The 23,992-nt window shown below is 47.6% G+C and overlaps 1 protein-coding gene across 9 annotated transcripts in view; it reads right to left on the bottom strand.

Moving 5' to 3' along the window:
- Positions 1-23,992, bottom strand: part of LINGO1 (leucine rich repeat and Ig domain containing 1) — a 471,014-nt gene that overhangs the window by 88,097 nt on the left and 358,925 nt on the right. Inside the window, exon 1 of one of the 9 annotated variants that reach the window (XM_090029089.1) lies at positions 9,600-9,620. The exons of the other annotated variants lie outside the window; for them this stretch is intronic. Coding sequence (XP_089885215.1) covers positions 9,600-9,602 — 3 coding nt within the window. The 5' untranslated portion in view covers positions 9,603-9,620. Of the gene's footprint in view, positions 1-9,599; positions 9,621-23,992 lie in introns of those variants that run through there. 9 annotated transcript variants of the gene reach the window in all.

Here is a 23,992-nt window from a genome sequence, read left to right as displayed (position 1 = left end):
TTCTTGTGCTGCTCCACGTGCTGCTCTCTCCCCGATTGCCCCTATGTTCCCTTCCCTGCCTAATTGATTTTCTTTTGCTAACCTCCACAGAGCTTTAGTATCTGATAGGAGCAGACAGGAGACACTCATCAAGAGGAAAACACAGGAATGGCACTGCTCTGCCATGCTCCTTTCTGTTTGCTCTCTCCCTGCAGCCTTTGGAACCAAAAACGTAGGGAATTTTAATGCTAACTGTTGCTGACTCCTCTGTTAGCCATACTGGCACATTTTAAAATAAAGAAAATCACAGGGGAACCCAATTCAAAGCCCCCTGAAATCCAAAGGGATCCTTCTATTTTTTTCATTGGGCTTTGAATCAGGTGCAAAGAAAATGTCCAGACAGCAAGGAAACTTTCCGAGGATGAAAGCACCCGGTGTTAGAGCCATCCACCCTCATGTCAAACTGAGAGGGAGGATAGTATGGGGGTTTGGGCACTTGGGCAGCTTGGGATTCTGGAAGGCCGGGTTCAGATCCCAGTGCTGCTACTGACACCCGTGTCTTTCAGCAAGGCACATGGTACAGCTCTGTTGTACATCACAGGAGAGTTGTGCGGCTAGATTGGGAGGTGCTTGCACACTAGGGTGACACGGCCTGGACATGTACCTTAAGTAAGCCACAGGGGAATCCTTGTTCTCCCCAGGTGGGTGAATACTGAGCTAGGAGGTTGTGATGCTCATGGAAGAGTCCATCTCAGGTGTCTCGTCCTCCCATAGGCTCCATATGACAAAGGGTAGTGGGGCTCTATCTACCACTTCCTCCATCATTGCAGACCTTTAGTATTGCACTGAAGCCAACAAATGCACTGAAATGAAGGTAGATTTTCTGTACCCCCATGCATGTGTGAGTCACAGGGCTATCCTGCCATGTCATTTAATGGACTGTGCAGTTCCCATTTCAGGCCACTACTTACCACACCAGTGCAGTGCCATCTTGTCCTTGTGCCACTTCTGCCATTATCGAAGTCCCCAGTGCTTACTACAAAGGACTGCATGGGACTGGACCAGGGGAAAAAGCTTTTGTTCTAGAAATTGAAAGTTGATGGAGTATTTCATAGGAAAATGATGACAACCTATTCTACCTCAAAAGACAATTATTTCCCCACATCGGAAGTGATTCAATTTCTCCATCAGTAACATTAATAATGTCACAAACACCAAGAGCTCCTTTCCAGAAGATGGTTCTCTTTAGTGGTATGTATGAAATCTCTCACTATCAACATCCCAGCTCAAGACTTCTGTCTGTGCCCTGGGCCCTGGCTTTCTTACTTGTTCTTTCACATGGTGTGGTTATCTACAGAGCTGAGCAAGTAATGCATAGAGACCAATTTGTCCAATCAGTTTACAACCCTTGTCTGCATTATGGTCCCCTTAGGTCCCCATTATGCCAGGTGCTGTACATACGAAGGTGGGCAGAGGTGGAAGGAAGGAAAAATGACTATCCACATGGTATAGACATGGATGGGAGGCACAATGAGCCTTAGTTAAAGCACACCCGATGCCATTTTTCATCATGGGGACGCTGATACACATGATTATCTAGGTGATTTAATTAGAGTGGCTCTCAGAGCTCCTCCCAGGGGCAAGAGTGCTCAAAAGCCCCCATGGCTCATCAAAAGCATCCAGGAATGTCTCAAAGCCAAAAAGGAGGCATGCACCCAATGGAAGGTAGGGGCCCTCACCAAGGCTCCATCGCTCGAGATTGTAGGGGGGCTGTTAGGAAGGCCAAGGCAGAGATGGAACTGGTACTAGCGACCCAGATCAAGGATAACAAGAAATCCTTTTTTAAATACATAGGGGGTAAAAAGAAGGTACCAAGTAATGTGGGGCCTCTGCAGGACATACTTGGTAATCTGGTGGTAGCACCAGGGAACAAAGCTGATCTCTTTAACAGTTTCTTTTCTTCCATTTTTCTGAGCAGGGATAGGGACATCCCTCCCACTGGGAATCCGGACAGACCCAAGGGAGGCACAGCCAGGCTCAGGGTCAGGGAGGACCTAGTCAGGGAACTTCTGGAGGGACTAGATGTGTTCAAATCAGCAGGTCCTGACGATCTCCACCCCAGGGTGCTGAGGGAATTGGCAGAGGTCATTGTGGGTCCTCTGGAACGGCTTTAAGAGCACTCATGGTACTCTGGCAAGGTGCCAGAGGAGTGGAAAAGGGCCAATGTGGTCCCCATTTTCAAAAAAGGGAGGAAAGAGGACCTGGGAAACTATAGGCCCATTAGTCTTACCTCGGTCCTGGGAAGCTCTTTAAGAAAATTATCCAGGAGCACATCCGCAAGGGACCAGCAGGGGAGATTATGCTTAGAGGCAATCAACATGGGTTCATTAGAGGCAGGTCCTGTCAGACCAACCTGGTTGCCTTCTACGACCACAAAAGCCCTGGACACAGGTGTCGTGGTGGACATAGTCTTTCTGGACTTTAGGAAGGCCTTCGACACTGTCTCTCACCTCATCTTCATTAAAAAATTAGGTGACTGTGGTGTCGACACCTACACAGTCAGATGGGTCACAAACTGGCTGAAGGGCCGCACCCATTTTCAACCTGGAGGGACGTGGGCAGTTAGGGTTCCCCAGGGCTCGGTCCTTGGGCCTGCACTGTTCAATATCTTCATCAGCGACTTGGGCAAGGGGTGAAAAGCACCTTGTTCAAGTTTTCAGATGACACTAAGATGTGGGGAGAAAAGAGCACACTAGAAGAGAAGGACAGGCTACAACTAGATCTGGACAGGTTACAGGGGTGGGTGGATGAGAATAGGATGGGTTTCAATATGGACAAGTGCAAGCTGCTCCACCTGGGGAGGAAGAACCAGCAGCATACCTACAGGCTGGGGAACTCCCTTCTTGTCAGCACAGAGGCAGAAAAGGATCCTGGAGTCACTATTGATTCCAAGATGAACATGGGCCACCAATGAGGGGATGCAGTCAGGGAGGCTAAATGCACCTTGTCGGGCATCCACAGATGCATCACGAGCAGGTCCAGGGAGGTGATCCTCCCCCTCTATGTGGCACTGGTCAGGCTGCAGTTGGAGTACTGTGTCCAGTTCTGGGCGCCGCACTTCAGGAGGGATGTGGACAACATGGAGAGGGTCCAGAGGAGGGCCACTCGCATGATCACGGGGCAGAAGGGTAGGCCCTATGAGGAGAGACTACAGGACCTGAACCCGTTCAGCCTCCACAAGAGAAGGCTGAGAGGGGATCTGGTGGCCACCTACAAACTTGCCAAGGGGGACCAGCAGGCATTGGAAGAGTCCCTGTTCCCCTAAGCACTACCAGGAGTTACAAGGAATAACGGCCATAAGCTGACTGAGAGTAGGTTCAGGCTAGACATCAGGAGGCGCTACTTCAGTCAGGGCAGCTAGGAGCTGGAACCAACTTCCTAGGGAAGTGGTGCTCGCTCCTACCCTGGGGGTCTTCAAAAGGAGGCTAGATAGACACCTGGCCGGGGTTGTTTGACCCCAGTATCCTCTCCTGCCATGGCAGGGGGTTGGACTCGATGACCTGCTTAGGTCCCTTCTGACCCTACCAACTATGAAGCTATGTGTATAAATGCCTACGGAGACTATTTTCATGGCTAATGTGTTTTGATGGCTTGGGGTCACAGTGCTCATTATTTTTCCTTATCCCTAAGTTACCTGACCAAAGAAAATGTAGGCAGCAGAGTCAGAAAATTAACTCTGGTCTCCTGAATACCAGCGCAGGGCCTTAAATATAAGAGCAACCTTCCTTAGTTAACAGAATTCACATGGTCCCAGTCCCACTCCTGGCTTGGATGAGTACACAAGTGCTTTCCACAAACACTGTCACTAATAAACCATACTGGAGACAGATGTGGCTACACTAGTACTGCCTTGACCTCTGCCACAGAAAAGGAAGATGGATTTCTTTGGGGATGGGATAATGGGGCTTTGATGTTTCCCTTTGTCAGAGGGTAATTTAGCTCCTTTAAACAACAGACTTACAGAAGTACTTTGTATCTGCAGAGTGCTATATCAACATTTACTAAGCTGCCCTGCAAGGTATGGAGGGCCCATTTTTCTCCTTTTACAGATCCTGCAACCTTTCTGGTCCTGAGTTACCTTAAGTCACAGCCCATCAGAGCAGCATCCAGAAGTAGAACCCATGAGTTCTTGCTGCTGGGATGACTCATCTCCTAGCTCACATGCTTCTTAAGCAATTAGGCCTCAGGCAGGTCAAAGCTGCCCACTTGCTGGGTGAAGGTGAAACTCTACAACCACCTCTCCATCAGCAGCTGCATTCCATGGCTTCCCAGTGTCAAATGTAGTGCCAATTACATTCCCAACAGATTTTTTCACTACCTTGCTCCCAAGAACGCACCTGACAACACAGAAACCTTAAGGCCAGATCCAAAAGTTCAGGGATGTGTCATAAATAGTAGCAGCACAAATTTGTGCCACTACTTTTTGCCACACTGCATACCCCTGCATGTGCACTTTGGTAACTGGTAACGGACAAATTTTCCCACTTTGGGCAAACTTTCCTTGCTCAACTCCCAGTGTGCTAGAGGAGCTGGGGCACAACTGCAGGAGTGGAGATATTTTGGCCAGCAGCCAGAGCGTTTCCCTGGAGGACCAAGCCTCTGTGTCTTCTGGAGCACACTCCTCTTGCATGTGCTGCACTGCTTTTTTTCCTTGTGTTTTTTTTTGTTACTAGGATTTCCTGGTAGCAAATTTTGGCCCCACGCTGCAAATTTTCAGTGTGGGGCACATTTTAATGTTCTCCACATGTGGTTGGTGGTGCTGCAAAGAGGCTTGTGGCACCACAAAACACATATGTCTGTATGTAGCCTAAGGGTCTTAAGGGTCATGGATGCTTCTGCTTGATCCCAGGATGGGATCAAGAACACAGCAGCTGGCATTGTAGTCCAATCATGCCTTCAGAGGGTGCTCAGTCACTGGGTGAATCTTAGTTCTATGGCTCAGAGGGGTAGTGCTGCTTCCCAAAAGCCTCTGGGAAAGTAGATTTGGAAAGACTTAGTCCAAAGTTTTCAAATGTGGCTAATGATTTGGGCATCTTTATTTCTATGGACCTAAAATGGCCTGTTAAATCTAAATCTCTAGAGGTTTTGGGTCCTCAAGATCCTATTGTGGTGTCTCCAGTGGGCCTCCCAGAATCCAGGCCTCCAAAATCAAGACCCACTTTTCCCTGCTCTCTTATCAAGGGTAGGAATGACTGCTGGAATCCAGTGTGCATCAAAAAGGGATGGTCAAAAGTTACACTTACACTCTTACTGTTACAAGTTTGAGAGAGATGGTCCACAAACTGTGAATTATGGCAGGAATTCCAAAACATGTCACATCCCAAACATTATACCAGTAGTACCACCCTACCCCAAAAGAAGCTTATCTTTGTTCCACTTCTGCTTTTCTTCTTTGTTCCTCTCCCTTTCTTTTTTTCCCTTTGAAACTGCACTGCCATCATGATTAGGGAAAACACTGCTTTGCAGGTAGAATTGGTAATGTCAAGATGCACAAAAAGTGTTAGCCTACACAGATTACCAGTGTGCCACCTATGTTAAAGTTTGGGAAAAAACAGATGATTATATATTGGGTATTGTGTGCACGGGTGTGTTACACACATATGCACACACATAAATATGTATTTATGTCCATTATAGTTAATACATATGTATCTGTTCACATAAATAAGTTTTATGTTTTTTGTTTGTTGTTTTGGGGGTGGGGGTGTTACAGTATTTTAAAGCTGAGGAATCAGTGAGTCAGAGATCAGTAAATGCAGATCAATTTTAGATCTGAACCTTTGACTTGTCTCTTAAATTAGAATATTTACTTACCTATGTGCTATTATAGCTCCCATTACCATAGCAGCTGGGTGCCTCACAATCTTTAATGTTGTTTTTTAATCTTTGCAACATCCCTATGCAGTAGGGAAGTGCTATTATTTTCAGTGCACAGATGGGGAACTGAGACACAAAGAGACGAAGGCCCTGATCTACAAAGAGTTTTTATTTCAGTGAGAATTAGACAGCTGATTAGGAATTAGATGCTTAAATATCTTTGTGGATCTGGGCCCGAATGACATGCCTAAAGTTACACAGGGAACCTGTGTCACAGAAGGGTCTCCAAAGATGCAGGCTAGCATCTAGCCATGAGATCATTCTGTCTGCCCCATATTTGCAGCATTACAAGTAAGATGTGACTGTATAATGTTAACTAGAATACCTTATCAACCAGACTTCAGTCACGGTAAGATATAATACAGTCTTCACACTTAGCTTGATTTCATTAGGTCTCAACGGGATCTAAAAACAAGTCAAATTTGAAGGGGTTGGGCTCTGTAGTTATTAATTTATTAATATTTAAGTTGTGAAAGTTGAAACTTTTCATTTATTGTTTTAGCTAAACTCCAACCTAGGGCACTGCAGAACACCAGGGAGCTATGAAGCACTTTAGCTTTGACTCAATCTCACATGGAAGTACTGGCTGCCTTGGAGTTCAGAGTGCCTCAGAAAGGTTATGTAAGCTATTACATAAAGTCCTGTGTGAGTTATTAAGAACTGGAGAGCTCTAGAGGGGCTGGGTGATTATCTTATAAAAAGTATTATGGAGCTATGGGAGGAACTTCTAAGTTAAGGATGTGACTATTTGTCATTTATAAGCCCAAATTTGAGTCTCTCATCTTAAATACCCCGAAACTAAAAGATTTTTCACTTTTACAAAAGTTGTTGGGGTTTGGGTTTTTTTGGAGTATCATATCTCAAAAAAACCAGCTTGGTCTCTTAACTCTAAATGTATTTTATTCATCTGTATTAGTGCCTTGAGTATTTGGGGGAAGACTGTATGGGTAATTTTGGATCTATTTGCTATGGACTTCTGAACCTCTTCGAAGTTCATGAGCTCGCTGCAGAGTTCGTAAAGTCCACAATGCTTGTCTTCAAAGCCATTAAAAAATCTGCAGGGTGCTTGCAAAAGCCTGGCAATTTTTTAAAGTCTGGAGCTGACCCAGTCAGGTTGAAGGACATTAAGAAATCTACAGGGGTAGCTGGTACATTTGATAAAGTCCAGAGTTGATTTGTCTGGGTTAAATAACTTGAAGAAATCCGTGGGAGTAGCTTGAACGCTTCTCAAATTGTAGCCCTGAAGCAGCCAGGTTGAAGGACTTTCAGAAGTCAGCAGGCTTTTAAGAATCTTTGGTGCTCTTCTACAAAAGTAGGAGATGCAATATGTGCTAATTGTCAAAAATGTCACTTAGAAAGTCATCTACTTTACAAGTTTGGTTGTGAAAAACATAGTTCAACCTAGCAGGTGTGCCAAGATTTTCTGTGACAGTTTTGTAGAAATAACTACAGAAATTTTCTGGCAAAAACTTGCCCAGTTGTAAGTGCACACCAGTTTCTTAAGAATAACTTTCCATTTGAAGCACAGGATTTTGTTATGACATCGTTAAAACTTTAAAGAATAAACATTTGAAAGTCTGGTAAATCACAGTTCAACATATAACTGTAAACCTGACCTCATACCAACTCCTACACTCAATGTATCCACTGAACACCTTGGTAAAACCAGCTGCCACGCTGGCATAGTTCACTAACATCTCCTGCATTCCCAGTCCGGATTACAAAGCCTTCCATACTGTGCTGTAAATGCCATGCATAGAGCACCACTCCAGTGGGTGCCAGCCTGCCTAAAAGACCTTATCCCCCATGCAAAGTCTTGTGGGTGAAATATGCCATGACACCTCTCCTGGTGTGGACACAAGAACACTTGGAGCCTTTCCAAAATAGGAACATTTCAAAAGGGCAGCAGCCTCTATATTCTAATCAGAAGCAGATCCAGGATTTTGTAAAGGGGAGTGCAGGGACAGTGATTGGTGCTGCAGGGATGGCTGTACCCCCACCCCCACCCAACACTAGGGTGGGCAGACTACATCACAGAAGCAGCAGTCAGGGACTTTAGAAGTCCCCCAGGTAGGTAAAAATTCCCTGCCTGGTACCCTGGGTTTTCCCTGCCAACCTGGGGAAGGGGAAACACACCTGCTGCCACTGCTGTCCAGGGCTGGGCCCATCCCGCCTGCAGTCTGGCTGGAATGGGCAGAAGTGGCTCTGGAGCAGGCGGGAGAGATGGGGAAAGGTGTGGGGAAGAAACATGCTACTGAGCAGGTAGGAGAAGAGCGAGGACTTTTTATTGGCTTAGGGGGACTTAAAGAAGTCCTCCACTGCTGCTCTTATGGCATGGTCAGGAAGGAGAGTGCAGTTGCACCGCTGCACCTCCTCTAAGACCACCCCTGGTTCTAATTGTTATGGGCGAACAAACTGAGAATGATTCAAATGTAGCAAAATGACTTCAGTTTTAACTCGGTGAAGGGCTGTTAAATGACTCTGGTACTTCACTGACTGAGGTATATGTACTGGATCTTTAGCTCTTGCTGAGGAAAACCACAGGAATCACAATGGATCTCACAAATCCATAGGCATGTTGAGGTAGGGAGATATGCATTTCATAATTGCTGCATTGTTCTGTGACAAGGAGAATGGGATAGGATCAACATTAAGGCTGACCTGTTTATTAGTTGTTTATATAATCTGTCTCCATATTAATTAGTGTTGTTGTCTAGAAACTTATAAAGGGTATCAATATATAAATGGCTTTATGATTGTCACATGTTTATACGCAGCATACACAATACACCCCTTGTACTTGGCCTTGGTGAGGCTGCAGCTGGAGTACTGCATCCAGTTGTGGGCCCCACAATTTAAAAACATGTGGAGAAGCTTGAGAGAGTGCAGAGGAGAGCCACATGCATGATCAGAGGTCAGGAAAACAGACCTTATGATGACAGGCTGAGAGCCATGGGACTCTTTAGCCTGGAAAAGCGCAGGCTCAGGGGTGATCTGGTGGCCACCTATAAGTTTATCAGGGGTGACCACCAGGATCTGGGGGAACAATTGTTCACCAGAGCACCCCAAGGGATGATGAGGTCAAACGGTCACAAACGACTGCAAAACGGTTTCAGGCTGGACAAAAGGAAGAATGTCTTTACTGTCTGAGCCCCCAAGGTCTGGAATAGTCTGCCATTGGAGGTGGTACAAGCACCTACATTGAACACCTTCAAGAGAAAATTGGATGCTTATCTTGCTGGGATCCTATGACCTCAGCTGACTTCCTGCCCCTCGGGCAGGGGGCTGGACTCCACGATCTTCTGAGGTCCCTTCCAGCCCTAATGTCTATGAAATCTATGAATCCGTGCAAGACTCTTGATCCCAAGTTGTTGTAATTGGTTACAATATAAAATACATTTAGGTGTGCAAGCTCACACTGTCTCTCTTCTCTCCCACACACACACATACACACTCAAACTGCTTACAACTGAAAATAAAAACATCACTAAGCAACTCTGGTTATTTCCTGAACAATTTTAACACCATGAGCAGCTAAAAGTATATAATAAAAGGTTTAGAACTATTGCTGCTTGCTCTCACCTCCCCTGGTGTGTTATAAATGTAATACATGCCACTGGCATCTTAACACATTTTTTTTCATTTGGCAAAGCTTTGCTTGGGAAGAGCTGGTCTGTACTCACCATAGTAGCTGACAAGGGGGCAGTGGTTTTTACATAGGGTCTGGCAGAGAATGGTCTAGTGACCAGTGTGAGAAAAACACTTTTTGTGGATCCAAAATGACTCTCTGTCAATACTGTAGGTTTTCCTCCCTGAATAACAGAGAAATACTATTAATTAACAAAACCAACCTGTCCCACTCCAGCACAGTGTTTGAGGGACTGTCTGAATGAGGTGCAAACCCTTTCACCTTCTGTCCACAGCTGGGACACATCTGGCTATATAATGAGACCAAAACATGTCACAGCTCTTCTGTGGCTAACAGCAGGCAAGCTGGTGGTTCTCAGTTAGGTAAAAACACAAAGAGAATGTGCATTACAGTGAATTAGCTCACAATCTGCAAAGGGTATTAGTCCCTTGGCATCCAGGGGGAAGATATGTCAGAAAGGTGGCACAAGGGAAAAGTCAGGCTCTAGCTGCTGCAGATTGGTCTGTGCTCGCACTATGTATGCCCAAAGGGCTCCAGTCTCCAGGGCTGTCAATAGGCACTTTTTATTAGCACTAACATTCACTTAAGAAAAATTACAGCCAAAAAAAAGCCCAATGCAGGGTAATTAGATAATGACATTATTTCGGCCTGACGTGCCATATAATTAAACAACTAATAAACGGTGAGAGTCCTGCGCTGCTCAGGCCACTAAGTCAATACTGTGCTATTACTGCAGTGTAATTGAGTTTATACAGAACTTGAATGCTGAACTTCTGCAGCCCCATGCAAGGGATGGTATTAAAGGAAGCACTGGAGACTTACCTGTTAGCAGCAGGTATGAAGATAGATCTTTTCATCTAGATTATAGCTGGGAGTCCCTTGCCCCAGGAGGAGAAAAGTCAATGTTTCTGGTTGCTTTAAATACCTCTATGAGGTTAGGCACATGAACTATCACAGCTCATTTCCTAGGCAATTTGTTGGCACTGAAGGGGTTAAAGAAGGCAGGACTGCATGGCTGCTATCAGCATAACTAGGGCAGGACAAGTGGGGATGTACAGTGTGCCCATGTGGAGAGGATGCCGCAATGGCTGCTCCTGGGGAGACTGAGTTCTGGCTGCAAGAGCCATAGCGAGCAGCCTCTGTGGCCATGGCAGTGCAAGCAGCAAAATACCTTTCCCCCCTAACTCTCCTGCCCAGGGAATCAAAATGGTCGCTACACCTCTGCTCTGGGCTGTTGCTCTGGAGTCAAAGAATCATAGGAAGTTAGGGTTGGAAGAACTCTGAGGAGGTCATCTAGTCCAACTCCTTGCTCAAAGCAGGACCATGCCCAACTAGATCCCAGCCACAGCTCTGTCTAGCTGGGTCTTAAAAACTTCCAAGGATGGAGCTTCCATCACCTCTCTGGTTACCTGTTCCAGAGTTTTACTACTCTCCTACTGAGAAAATTCTTCCTAATATTTAACCTCAGCTTCCCTTGCTGCAACTTGAGACCGTTGCTCCTTCTTCTGTCATCTGCCACCACTGAGAACAGACTAGCTCCGTTCTCTTTTGAACCCTCTTCAGGTAGTTGAAGGCTGGTATTAAATCTCCTCCCAAACTTGTCTTCTATACTAAATAAGTCCAGTTCCCTCAGTCACTCCTCAGAAGTCATGTGCCCCAGCCCCCAAACCATTTCTGTCGCCCTCCACTGGATTCCCTCCAATTTGTCCACATCCTTTCTGTGCTGGGGGCCCCAAAACTGAACACAGTACTCTAGATGTAGCCTCACCAGTGCTGAATAGAGGGGAATACTCACTTCTATTGACCTGCTGGCAACACACCTACCAATGCATCCCAGTATGCTGTTAGCCTTCATAGATTTCATAGACATTAGGCCTGGAAGGGACCTCGGAAGATCATCAAGTCCAGCCCCCTGCCCAAAGAGCAGGAAGTCAGCTGGGGTCATAAGATCCCAGCAAGATAAGCATCCAATTTGCTCTTGAAGGTGTTCAATGTAGGTGCTTGAACCACCTCCGATGGCAGGCTGTTCCAGACCTTGGGGGCTCGGACAGTAAAGAAATTCTTCCTTATGTTCATCCTGAAATGGTCTTGTAGTAGTTTATGACCGTTCGACCTCATCATCCCTTGGGGCGCTCTGGTGAACAAACGTTCCCCCAGATCCTGGTGGACACCCCTGATAAACTTATAGGTGGCCATCAGATCACCCCGAGCCTGTGCTTTTCCAGGCTAAAGAGCCCCATGGCTCTCAGCCTGTCATCCTAAGGTCTGCTTTCCTGACCTCTGATCATGCATGTGGCTCTTCTCTGGACTCTCTCAAGGTTCTCCACATCCTTTTTGAATTGTGGAGCCCAAAACTGGACGCAATACTCCAGGTGCGGCCTCACCAAGGCCCAGTACAGGGGGAGAAGGACATCCTGGGATTTGCTTGAGAAGCATCTATGGATGCAAGCCAGCGTTTTGGTCGCTTTACTAGCCGCAGCATCACACTGCAGGCTCATGTTCATCTTGTGGTCAATCATGACCCCCAAGTCTCTTTCTTGCATAGTGCTAGCCAGCGTAGCACTGCCGAGCCTATAAGGATGCTGCAAGTTTTGCCTCCCAAGGAGGAGAACCTTGCATTTTTCAGTGTTAAACACCATCAGGTTCTCATCTGTCCATTTGCTGAGCCTGTCCAGCTGAGCCTGGATCACCCACCTATCTTCTGGTGTGGATACTTTGCCCCAAAGTTTGCTGTCATCGGTGAGCTTGGCCAGTCCACTCCTGACTCCAATGTCCACATCATTAATGAAGATGTTCAACAATATGGATCCAAGGACAGAGCCTTGGGGGACCCCAGGACACCATGTTGAGTGACTGTCATCAATTACTACCCTCTGGGTCTGACCATGGAGCCAATTTCCCAGCCAGCGGATCATGGTGGACCCAAGGCCACAATTGGCCAGTTTTGCCAAGAGATGATCATGGGATACCAGATCAAAAGCTTTTTTGAAGTCAAGATATATGACATCAATCTTTTCTCCGTTGTCCAGGTGATAGGTCACCTGGTTGTAGAAGGAAATGAGATTGGTCAAGCAAGACCTACCCGCAACAAACCTGTGCTGGCTGTCCCTCAGGATGTTGGCGTAGGCCAGTCCATTAAGGATGGCCTCTTTAATAAAGTTTTCTAAGATCTTCCCCGGGACAGAAGTCAGGCTGATGGGCCTATAGTTAGCCGGATCCATTTTCCTCCCTTTCTTGAAGATAGGCACCACATTGGCCTTCTTCCAGTCTTCAGGCACTACACCAGAGACCCCAAAAGGGGGCAGACCCCACACGGGCAGGTGGGCATGCTCCCAGCTGCCAAAGCCTGAAAAAGGGACAGGCAGCCCCCACAGCTGAGAGCCAGGGGCTCCGTGTGTGCGGAGCCCAGGGCTATAGGCTCCATCTGGGTGGCCGTCTCTAAGGTGCCAGGTGGGGACCGCAGAGCCCAAGGGGACCCTTGGGGTGCAGTGCGTGCCCATCCGTGTCATGCCCCTGGTAGGCTGGCTACGGCTGGGACTGTCTATCCTGGGGGGGTCGCAGGCAGGGTCTTGGTCCCTCCTGCGTGCCCTCCTGCATGAACTCTGTGCTAACTCATGCTCTGGCAAACAAGCGCACCTGTTTGCACAGCCTGTTCGCATGGCCCCGGTTGCGTGGCTCCCTGGGGGGCTGGGCGAAGTAGGGGCCTGGGTGGGGCTTGACCCGGCCTGGCTCCACGCAACTGCCTCCTCCCACTCAGTGAGGGGTTAACCCCCTCCCACCACGGGCCCCGCTTGCCTCCGGCTGTGCTGGGGGTCGGCAAGGGGCTTGACCGCTGCTTGGGAGTCTCTGGGGGGCTTCAGGGGAGCGGGAGCGTGGCGGGCTTTCACCTGCACGTCTCTTGCTGCTCCGGAGCCTAACTCAGTAACAAGGGCACACTGATGTGTCGTATTCAGCTTATTGTCCACTGTAACCCCCAGGTCCTTTTCTGCAGAGCTGCTGCCCAGCCAGTCAGCCCCCAGCCTGTGCTGGTGCATGGGGTTGTTCCATCCTAAGTGCAAGACTTTTCACTTGTCCTTGTTGAACCTTATGAGATTTCTTTTGGCCCAATCCTCCAATTTGTTTGATCATTCTGAACCCTAGCCCTAATGTATCTACTATTTCCCACAGTGAGTGCGCTCTATGCCATCTTCCAGGTCGTTGATGAAGACATTGAACAAAACTAGTCAGGTCTGGGCTTTGTGACTCTTAAACACCTTTGCTGACAGTTGCCAAGCCTTACCATGGCATGAGGTGCAACAGGCACAAATATAGGCGGAGTGGTTTGTTTGTGGAGAAGATGGGGAACTGAAAATGAATTAATATGAAGAGCTACTGATGCTCCTTTGCTATTGGCCATGACTACATAGGAGTGGCCTTGGAGTTGTTTTGCGTTTCATTTAGGTTTGGATCACCATAATAATTGTCCACTAGGTATGTACAGAAAGGTACATGTTCCCCAACCCCAAACTATGCTCATCCAAGCCTTACGTGTGCTAAATCCATGTATGCACACCATGTATACATGTCTAGTCATCCAAGTGTACATGCATGCATGCACACACACAATTCATGCTGTGCCGTGTGGATGCAAACTGCCAAACAGATGGTTCATGTTCCCTAAGTGTGCACACATGTCAGTGAACTCAACCATGCATGAGTTAGGATAGTCCAAGTCATGTATGGTTTGCAGGATCCTGGCTGAAGGATCCATATACATGTGCTCACAGGAAAAGTGACAAGATACTTTGACCTTATACAGTGCTTGGCATAGAAGAGTCCAAGTCTTGGCTGATCTCTAAACATGATCACAGTAAGTTCAATTAATGATCATTACAAAATGCAACTGTACATTAGTGCTGTGGAGAGGACAAATCTGGCAGCAGCTGGCTCCCCAAAACAGCTAACAGAATCCACTTTCACCCCAAAATTAACCTCCCCACTGGCATTTACACACATATGCATTTTTTACACTTACATCTTCTCAGGCATTCTTTGCCAAGGCACACCCCATAGCACCTATGTGATGGTGCATTTCAGCATCCACCCAGATCACCACTGCCGAGGCCTGTCCCTGCATACACCCCTGTGCACATATGCACACTCCTGTTTTCCTCCTTTCTGTGGCTCTGCTATACAATAACTAGCCAGAGTCCCAGCAGAATGAATCCTGAAGGTGAGCAGCAGATGGAAACATCTGTCATCCCACGGCAGAGTTACAAGCCTCTTCCTCTATGTCATATCCCTGCATGGCATAACAGTCAAAGAGCAAAGCCTGAGCAGTCAAGGCAGGCAGGCCCGCTGGATTCCTAACACAAGGTTCCTGCTATGGACTGTAGCCTTGTGTTCCCTATATAGATAAGCCCAAACAGGACAAAAGGCTTCAGGTTTCAGGATGCGGAAGGGGTGTGTTTTTGGATTTGAATTATTGGATCTAAATTTGCCTTCAGTATTTTGTTCCAGATTAACTCAGGGACAACTGCTGCTTAGCTGGGGATCCCAGCCACTTGCTCTCCACCTGCCTACAGCCCTATCTCTGCCAAGCGCAGAACAGAACCATAATCAGTTGCCCCATGGTGCTGCCTCATGCTGGGTTGGGATGGGGATGCAGGGTGGGGAGTGGCATCCAGAAGCAGGATGGGCTGGCAGGGCCAGAGCTGGGATTGCTGGCTAAGTGGCAGCAGTCACAAGAACTGAAACAGTAAGCGGCAGCTGGGAGTATGCAAGTACTAAATGACTGCACAGTAACAACTGTGCAGTTTGCAACGTGTAGACACAGCTTTTTTGTTCCATCCCTAACTAATGAGGATGCTACCCCACCTCTACTTGGCATGCACAGACTGAAACCTTGCTGAGATATTCAGTTTTGATTAAAACTTGTTTTTCTCCTTTCTCCAGGAAGAAAAGGATCACTGATACTACAGACTGGTGAATTTCAAAGCATGAAGGGACAATTATGACCATCTAGTCTAAATTTCTGCAGAATACAGGCCAAAGAACCCTACCCAACAATTTCTGCATCAATCTTATACCTTTTTCCTGAATGATATTCTAACTTTTAGAAAACCGTCCAGCCTTAAATACTGCAAGTGATTATTTCAGACAACCTCTGGCAGAGCCCAGAAGGACATCAGCTATTCTGTAATCACTGACTGGCACAATCCCACACCTCAGAGATGTCCATCTCTCATTCAAGGAGGTGCAAAGACAGTTGTAAAACACCTGCCAGTGTGTTTCACTTGCCCAATGTCAGAGAAAGGCTTGGTAAGGAAGAGGAGGAAGAGCTCCGGGTCAGAAGGGTGGGAACATTTCTGTACAGATGCGGTGATACATTCTGGTCACTGTGCTAGTTGAGGGGGGGAGTGACATGTGGACACTGGGTGCCAGACTCGGAGCAGCACAGTGCTGATGGACACAAGTTTCAAGGAGTGACAGTTCTGAACAGATGCACAACTACTGAACATCACCGGGCTGGAAGAGACTGTACTCTGGTGCTGGTGGCCAGGAGAGTTGGAGTGAGTGCAGTGTAGTGAGGACTCCGAAATGGAGCCTGGGTGCTCCAGGTGTTGAGGGGTTTCCTGTTGGTGAAGCAAGAAAGCAGTCCCTAGACTATAGTGAGAGAGCCAGGAAGAGTCTAGGACTAGTACAAGTGTGGAGAACTCTCAGCAGCTTGGGACTGAGGTGCCCTGAAAGACAGGTAGTCAGGAGTAGCATCTGGATGTGGGTCTGGTGTGACACACATACCACGGCACGGAAAAGCTTGAGAACCACTGGCATAGGAAGGGCCAATTTCAATCTGTCAACTAGAAATGCTTCTTGGTGGGTGAATCCATATGTGCACTTTAATATTTAGGAGCCTATTTTATTTCACATTAAAGCAACACATTAAAAAATGTGTGATTAAAACTAATGCGCAGTAAAATAGGTTACTGCATATTAAGCATCATTTAAAAAACTGTGCACATTCATTACTGCGCATTAAGACAGCATAAGGTGCATTTGTTTAGTACCTAACACTGGAGGTACTAAATTTAATACACATTAGAAAAAGCACCTTAATGCACATGTAGATGCACTCTGTCCCAGCAAAGCTGGGGGCAGGTGGGAGGGGGTGCTGTCATCAGGCTGCAGGGGATGTGGATGTTTAAAGGATATGAGGGAGAAGAGCTGCTGACAGCAAAAGGCAGATCCTGTCATTAGTATGATCTGAGCTTTGCGAACCCAAATATTGAAATTGCTGAAAACAAGATGTGTGCTTGTGCGTCTTGCTATCAATCAGCGAAGCGCCTAGAGTGCACCAGCATTGCTACAGCTCCATCTCCAATCCATCACAACATCCCCAAGCTGCTTGGGAGATGAGACTGTCTGACAGACTGATGCAGCAACAGGTGAGGGGAGAAAAATGCTGTTGCCATCACAGATATACTCTGATGTGGCATAAGGAGCCCTTACAGAGTCCAGGCTGACTCCCGTAGCTCAGGCTTTCAGAGCACAAGCAGGATTGGGAGTCTTGGGGTTAGTGCCAGAGACTGAAGTCCTCTCTCCTCCCCTTGGTGGCAGTGCTCTGTGGTGGTGACTGAACCTTCTCCAGGCCAGTGCAATGAAGTTAAGGGGGTTCTGATGAAGGAAGGACATTTGCCTTACAATGGGAAAAAAAATCAAATTTGAACAGTCTCGTCAGCAAATTTGAACAGGGTGCTTTTTACCCACTGTAAGCTAAAAAATCTCTGGGCTGATCTGCATGTCATCCCACACCCATGCTGGAATGTATGTGGAGTGGGTTTGACCCAAGCCAAAGGTAAGACCAACTGGAAGAGATTAGCAGGAGGGCTGCTATCTGAATTAAGGTGCCCAAGTCATTGAGAAGACATGGTGGTCTATTAAGGGTCCAATTATCCCTTGGGAAATCCCTGAAAATCTTGATGGCAGCTTTGCCTAGTGGATATCACTAACCCTGAGGCCCTGGGCTTTAATCAAAGCTCTGCCACAGGCCTGCTGAATGGTGACCTTGGACAAGTCATTGTGCCTCCCCATGCCTCTGTTCCTTTGTCTGCCATGGGGTAAGGTTGCCAACCCTCTTCCCAGAGCACTTGGGGATCTGCAGCTGAGACACTCTTCTTTCTCTGGATGGTGGGAGCTGTGAAGCAGAGTCTGTGTGGACTTGAATTCCTGCACTTCTGATAGTTTCAAAATGTTTTGCGCTGCACTTGTGATGAAGTCTAACTCTGGGGAGAGCTGCAGCGTAAGGCAGAGCCCTTCGCCTCAAGGTCACTGATTTAAATTCAGCTCAGGTCAAGTTCAGCCAAATGACTGAAATGTGCTGGCATCTGAAAGCACTTCTCTGTGGTCTGTCCCTGGTCACAGTCTCATTCCTGGTGGACAAATTCCTCATCACAAAAAACCCTGTTCCTGCAGTTTGCATTAGGTGATACTTTTATGGGCAGCTCATGACAGAGAGGCCAAAGACTGGCAGGGCTGTGGGTATGAACCCCCATAAGCTGTGTCTAGCCTGGCAGCATTACTGATCTGATCTGAGCGGAACTAGTGTGCACAGATGTAATGAGGCTGGTGCCGCACCCTGCCTGCACAGCGGGGACTTGCACGGTCTGTAGCACAGGAACAGATAAACGCATGGGAACTGCCTCAAGGGAGATGGAGCATAATGATTTTACCTCCAAGTTACAAGGGTTGCAGGCCTGGCAATGGGGCTGCGCTGCTACTATTTATGTAGCACCTGACCCAGAGCTAAAGCTGGAAGGGCTACTGGCAGTTGGCCCAAAGCCCATTGAAGGTAGTGGGAATCTTCTTGTTTCTGAGCTTTGCATGAGGTCTTTGAGACAGCACCTTTCCACAGCACTGAGCCAACTCACTGAAAACAGAACAAGAACAGTGCTTTGCCTAGTCCCTGTATTATCCTCATGGGGATGGGGTGCTCTTGCCTACCCCTGTAAGGCACCACATGGCCCTCATCGTCACAGTCTCTGAGCTCTTCTCTGTCTCAAATGTACTCCTTCCACCAGTCCTGCTGTGGGGTAGAGTGGTGGTGTTACCTCCAATTCACAGAAAAGGGAACTGAGGGGTGCCCAGGATGCATAAGACCATTTGGTTACAAGGGGAGTGAGTGCCAGAGCTGGGAACTGAACACCACAGGAATTCACCAAGGAAAGTCCTATGTCACATTCCTGTTATCCAGCAAACAGGTGGGAACAGGGTCTCTTCTGGCCTGTTGGTCTGTAAATCTCTGGAGTCCGAGTTTGGTTGCTGAACAATGCACCCTCCTTTCTTTTCTGAGGAAAGTTGAGGGACTGCATCACCCCATCAAATGGGTCCTACCAGCAGCAGTCAGAAAAGCAGCAGCTTCTCTCAAAGGGGGTGTCACTTGATGTAGACAGCTTTGTAGGAGCTCTACAGAACATCCAAGGATCCCCCCAGGCTTTTGAGTGACCCCATTATCCTAGCTGAGAAGTGGGGTAAATATGCCTCGAAGTGGGATTCTGAAAAGTGCTGAGCACTGAATTAACTTTTCCCACCAAACCCTGACTTCAATAGTGCAGAAAAAGGCCAATATGGAGCATACTGAAAACACACCCATTATTTTCTTCTCAGCGCTAGGATTGGAAGGGCCCCTAGGTCAAGGCTCACTGGCAGGCCTGTGTAGGTGAGGTGATTTCCAAGCCTGCATGACCTCCAGTCTGAGTTTAGAGTCCTCCAAAAGAAATTGTGATTCACTTGCAGTCAGACAGAGCTGTACTCTCTAACATTTATTAATATATCTGCTGGCCACAAGCTTCCCTTTGAGGCAGCCAGCCCTGTTTTGTTTTGAATTCAAAGTCTAAGCCGCAGCTGTGTCTTCCCTTTATCTCTCATTTCTACACTGACGTTTTAAAGGGAAGTTTACTCTCCCCCTTGAAGTGCAAAAATCCATGTCCGAAAAGCACACAGCCCAGAAAAGTGGAGAAGACAAACATATTTGGACGTGTGATTTCATAGTTGCTATGCTGATAGCTTTCAGAGGCTGGGTCCTGTCCATCAGTTATGCCCAATGTGCATTCTTACGTGATATGGGAGAACAAAAACTGACTTATTAAAGAGAAAAAGAGGTAAGTGAACATCAAGACAAGTTTAAAAAAGCAGCTCTCATTTCAAAGAATGAGGAAAGTCTTTCTCCTTCTCCTTCCCTCTGCCTGCCCCTCCCAGACAAGATTGCAACACCAGGTAGACAAACCCAAATGACAGTCCCCATTTTATTCACAAGAGAAAAAGCATGGCTTTTGGTCAAAAACATGTATAACATATTGGCACTGTTTTCACAAGCACCAGAGTGACTCACAGTATGCCTGCTCTGCTTCCACAGCGCTCTTGGGAGTGACATGCCTGAGTATAACCTACCTACGTGTGGTCATTCTGCATGGGCCACCCCCGAACCAAAGTGGTGGAGCCTCTCTGAGAGCAACCCCCTACTGCCACTTTCAAGGATATTGGGGACAGACCTAGAGAGCAACAGCAGTGGGCACCTTCAGGGCAGCTCCCCCACCTCATTTCTGGTATGGGTGGGTGGGCAGAGTGTGATTGAAAGCACTGTGGAAGTGTAGACATATCATTATAGGCTTGGCTTGATTGGAGTTTGGTGCCTACATGTCTTTAGAGATCTGGCCTTTTCAACAATTTTACCCTTAAGAAATAATCTGTTTAACGGACTGCAGGTTAGAATGAAGAATGACATAATTGGGGTGCGATTCAAGTAGCAGGAAATAAAGCTGAACTGAAGAAGGTGTGTGGCGAAGGAACCCACATGGTGAAGGACACTTCTGCTCAGCCTGTGCTGCTCCCACATATGTGTTTCTTGCTTAGTCTGTTGGCTCTGGAATAGCTGCTCATCGTTTATTTGTGCAAGTGTAGCACCTCCAGCACATAGCTGAAAATCCAGCCCCTGCCTTGCTAGACACTGCAAACATACATACTAAGAAACAGTGCCCATTTCATGGAGCTCACTATCTACATGGAAAAGACACTGAGGGTTGCAGGAGGAGGTGGTGTTATTTACATTTTACAGATGAAGGATGAGCAATAAAGGCCCCGCATGGTTCAGAAAATTATATAAACCCCCTGAACTTCAACAGGGCTGCATACATGCTTGAGGTTGGGATTTTCAGAACTCCCTGAATCCCTTTGACTCGCACTGGCCTTCTAAGTCACTTTGACACTTTTGGAAATCCCACCTTCTATTCCAAGGTCACACTGGGAGTCTGAGGAAAAATTGAAGAAGCCCAGATCTCTCAAGTCCTGATGAATTGCCTTTCCTACAAACCCTTTCTTCCTCTCCTTACCCATCCTACTATAAGTGGTAGTTTTGAAATTCTTTGGCTTAGCAATCCAAAGCTGGTCTTTCTAAAGATAACTTAAAGCCGAGTATAAAAGACTCATCTTCTCTCAGTCTTGAACTTGCAACCTTTCAGTTTGCCACAAGTCCCTGTGTTTTGATGCAGAGAGGACAGCAGATTCTAATAGCCCCTCCACAGCCCATTCACTATTTGATACACCACTTTCATTTCCCAGTTTATTCATCACAATGCAAATGCATCATAGTTGCTATGTCTTCCCAGCCCAGACATGTCATCTCAGGGTCAGCTGCTACCGCCTATGTCACAAATGTCTCTGCTTCCCCACACCTGAGAGAACAGACAGCCAGGAAATAGCTCTGTCCTCCAATAAGCCTTGAACATGCTCGGAGCAAGCTCCTGTATGGAGGTACCCATGGGTCCTGTATGGGGTTACTAATAATCTGGCACAGAATGTGGAGAAACCAATATCACTGGAATTGTTCTCTGAAAATGTTACAGCTCATGATTGATCTGGGTGGTGGGATGGAGTACAACCTCAATAAGTTTGCAGATGACATCAAGCTGGGGGGAGTAGTAGATAGGTGAAGGGTAGGACAAGGATTCAGAGAGACCTCAACAAATTGGAAGACTGGACCAAAAGAAATCTCATGAAGTTCAATTAGAAAAACTGCAAAGTCCCGCACTTAGGATGGAACAATCCCATGTACCAGTACAGGTTGGGGACCAAATGTCTGGGCAGCAGCTTTGAAGAAAAGGATCTGCGGGTTATGATGGGCAATAACCTGAATATGAGCCAACATGTGCCCTTGTTGTAAAGAAGGCTAATGTCATACTGGGTTGCATTAGTGGGAGTGCTGCCAGCAGATTGAGGGAGGTGATTATTCCCCTCTATTTGGCACTGAAGAATCCACATCTGGAGTACTGTGTCCAGTTTTAGGCCTCCCATTACAGAAAGGATGTGGACAAATTGGACAGTCCAGCAGACGGCAATGAAAATGGTTCAGGGGCTGGGGCAAATCATTTTTGAGGAGAGCCTGAGGGAACTGGGCTTATTTAGTTTGGAGAAGAGAAGACTGAAAGGGGATTTAATAGCAACCTTCAACTACCTGAAGCGTGATTCCAAAGAGGAGGGAGGTAGACTGTTTTTAGGGGTGGCAGATGATAGAACAAGAAGCAATGGGTAGTTTAGGTTATATATTAAAAAAACTTTCTCAGTAGGAGGGTAGTAAAGCACTGGAACTGGCTACCCAGAGAGGTTGCAGAATATCCATCCTTAGAGGTTTTTAAGACCTGGCTAGACAAAGCTTTGGCTGGGATGTTCAAGTTGGGGATGGTCCTGCTTTGAGCAGGGGGTTGAACTAGATAACGTCCTGGGGTCCCTTCAAGCTGTAATTTTCTCTGAATCTATGATTTAAATACCCTCTCCTATTCTCCTCCCCATCTTTCTTTCCTCCTCCTTACCTGTCCCTGATCTGTCTGCCATTCACATGCTACTTCTAAGCTTCTTATTTCATTGCCATCTTTCTAATGGCGCTCTTAAAAGCGAGCAGCTGCACTGTACAGAGGTGCAGGGGAAATATCTCTTTGTTGACTACTTTGTAGAGAGCCTCTCATAGATGGAAACTGACACTATAATTATTTTTTTCTTTATCTTCACTCAGCTAAAAGACATACATTTCCTGCTATCAACTGTGGGATTTTGCTGTGGCAAAAAATGAGAGAAAGAAATAGAGAGAAAGAGAGAGAGAGAGGGAGAGAGACAGAGGAGGGGAACAGGTGCAAAGCAGCTGAGTCTCTGCAGAAAATCTGTCTTCTTACCCACATCCTCCTGGGAGTTGTTGTTTCTTCAAGCCCAAGTTCCATGCTTGTAAAGGTGCCTGACATGCCCAGTGGCTACAATTCTCTTTCTATGCAGCCATTGGAGAGGAACAGCATGGATGACAGCAGTCAAACTTCCCCCATACTTATCTGCCCTCTGTATTGCAACACTGAAAAGAAAAGATTGCCTCCAAGGGGGAAAGGGGCAGGCCATCTCCATGGTCCCTGGCATCACTGGCCTCTCTGATGACCCTCTATTTGTAACGGGGCTACTGCAATGGGGGAAGAAGACTTGTGTTTCCTAGGAAACAGACATTGCTGATGATTACTGATTCATTTCACAAGTACCCATAAAATGTTGGGGACTTTGCTCTACATCGGGGTGGGCAAAATATAGCCTGCGGGCTGGATTCGGCCTGCCAGCCCATTCTACCCAGCCTGCAAGGCCTTAAAAAAATTTAGAAAATTAATTTATATTTGTCTGCAGCTGCCTGTCAAAGATGACATGCGGTCAACGGTAACAGGACCCAGCAGGAACCTGTGGCTGAGCAACAAGGCTAGCCCAGCTCCACAAAGTCTCACCCACCCTTCCCACCCTCAGCCCCCAACCAGAAGCCTCTGCAGCTTCTGGCCCCATGCCCCTGGAGATGGTCCCCCTCCCTCCGTCTGACTGGACAATAAGGCAAAATTAGATGCAGGGAGCAGTGGGGGCTGTATGGAGTGGCGCCGTGGCAGGGGGGCTGTGGGAAGCAATGCGGAAAGTGGCAGCTGCAGAGAGCAGCTGGACCCATGTGGTGCACAGCAGGCGGCGGAGCCACATCAGAGCCATGGTGGTCCCCAGCAGGCAGCACAGTGGGCCCCGATGGGTGGCAGAGCTCCAGCTGGGCCCCAGCGGGTAGCGAGGCTGTCGTGGGTCCTGAGAGGCAGCAGAGCCACGGCGGGCAGCAGAGCTGTTGCAGGCCCCAGCAGTTGGTGGGCTTGCGGTGGGTGGAAGAGCCATAACCAGGCCCCAGTGAGTGGTGGGAGCCAGTGGGCAGCAGAGCCACAGTGGGACCTAGTAGGCAGCAGAGCCCCAGTGAGCAGTGGGGCCACAGCAGGCCCCTGCAGGCAGCAGAGCCACAGCTGGGCCCCAGTGGGCAGTGGGGAGGCGGCAGACCCCAGGAGGTGGCAGAGCCACAGTGGGAGGTGGGCCCTGGTGGGTGGCAGAGCTGTGACCGGGCCAAGGCAGGAC

This window comes from Crocodylus siamensis, chromosome 15 (assembly GCF_052110815.1).
Source record: "Crocodylus siamensis isolate JL-2025a chromosome 15, ASM5211081v1, whole genome shotgun sequence".
In the NCBI taxonomy this organism is placed as follows: domain Eukaryota; kingdom Metazoa; phylum Chordata; order Crocodylia; family Crocodylidae; genus Crocodylus; species Crocodylus siamensis.
Note: the sequence above shows the minus strand (reverse complement) of the source record. Positions and strands in the feature narration are given on the sequence as shown.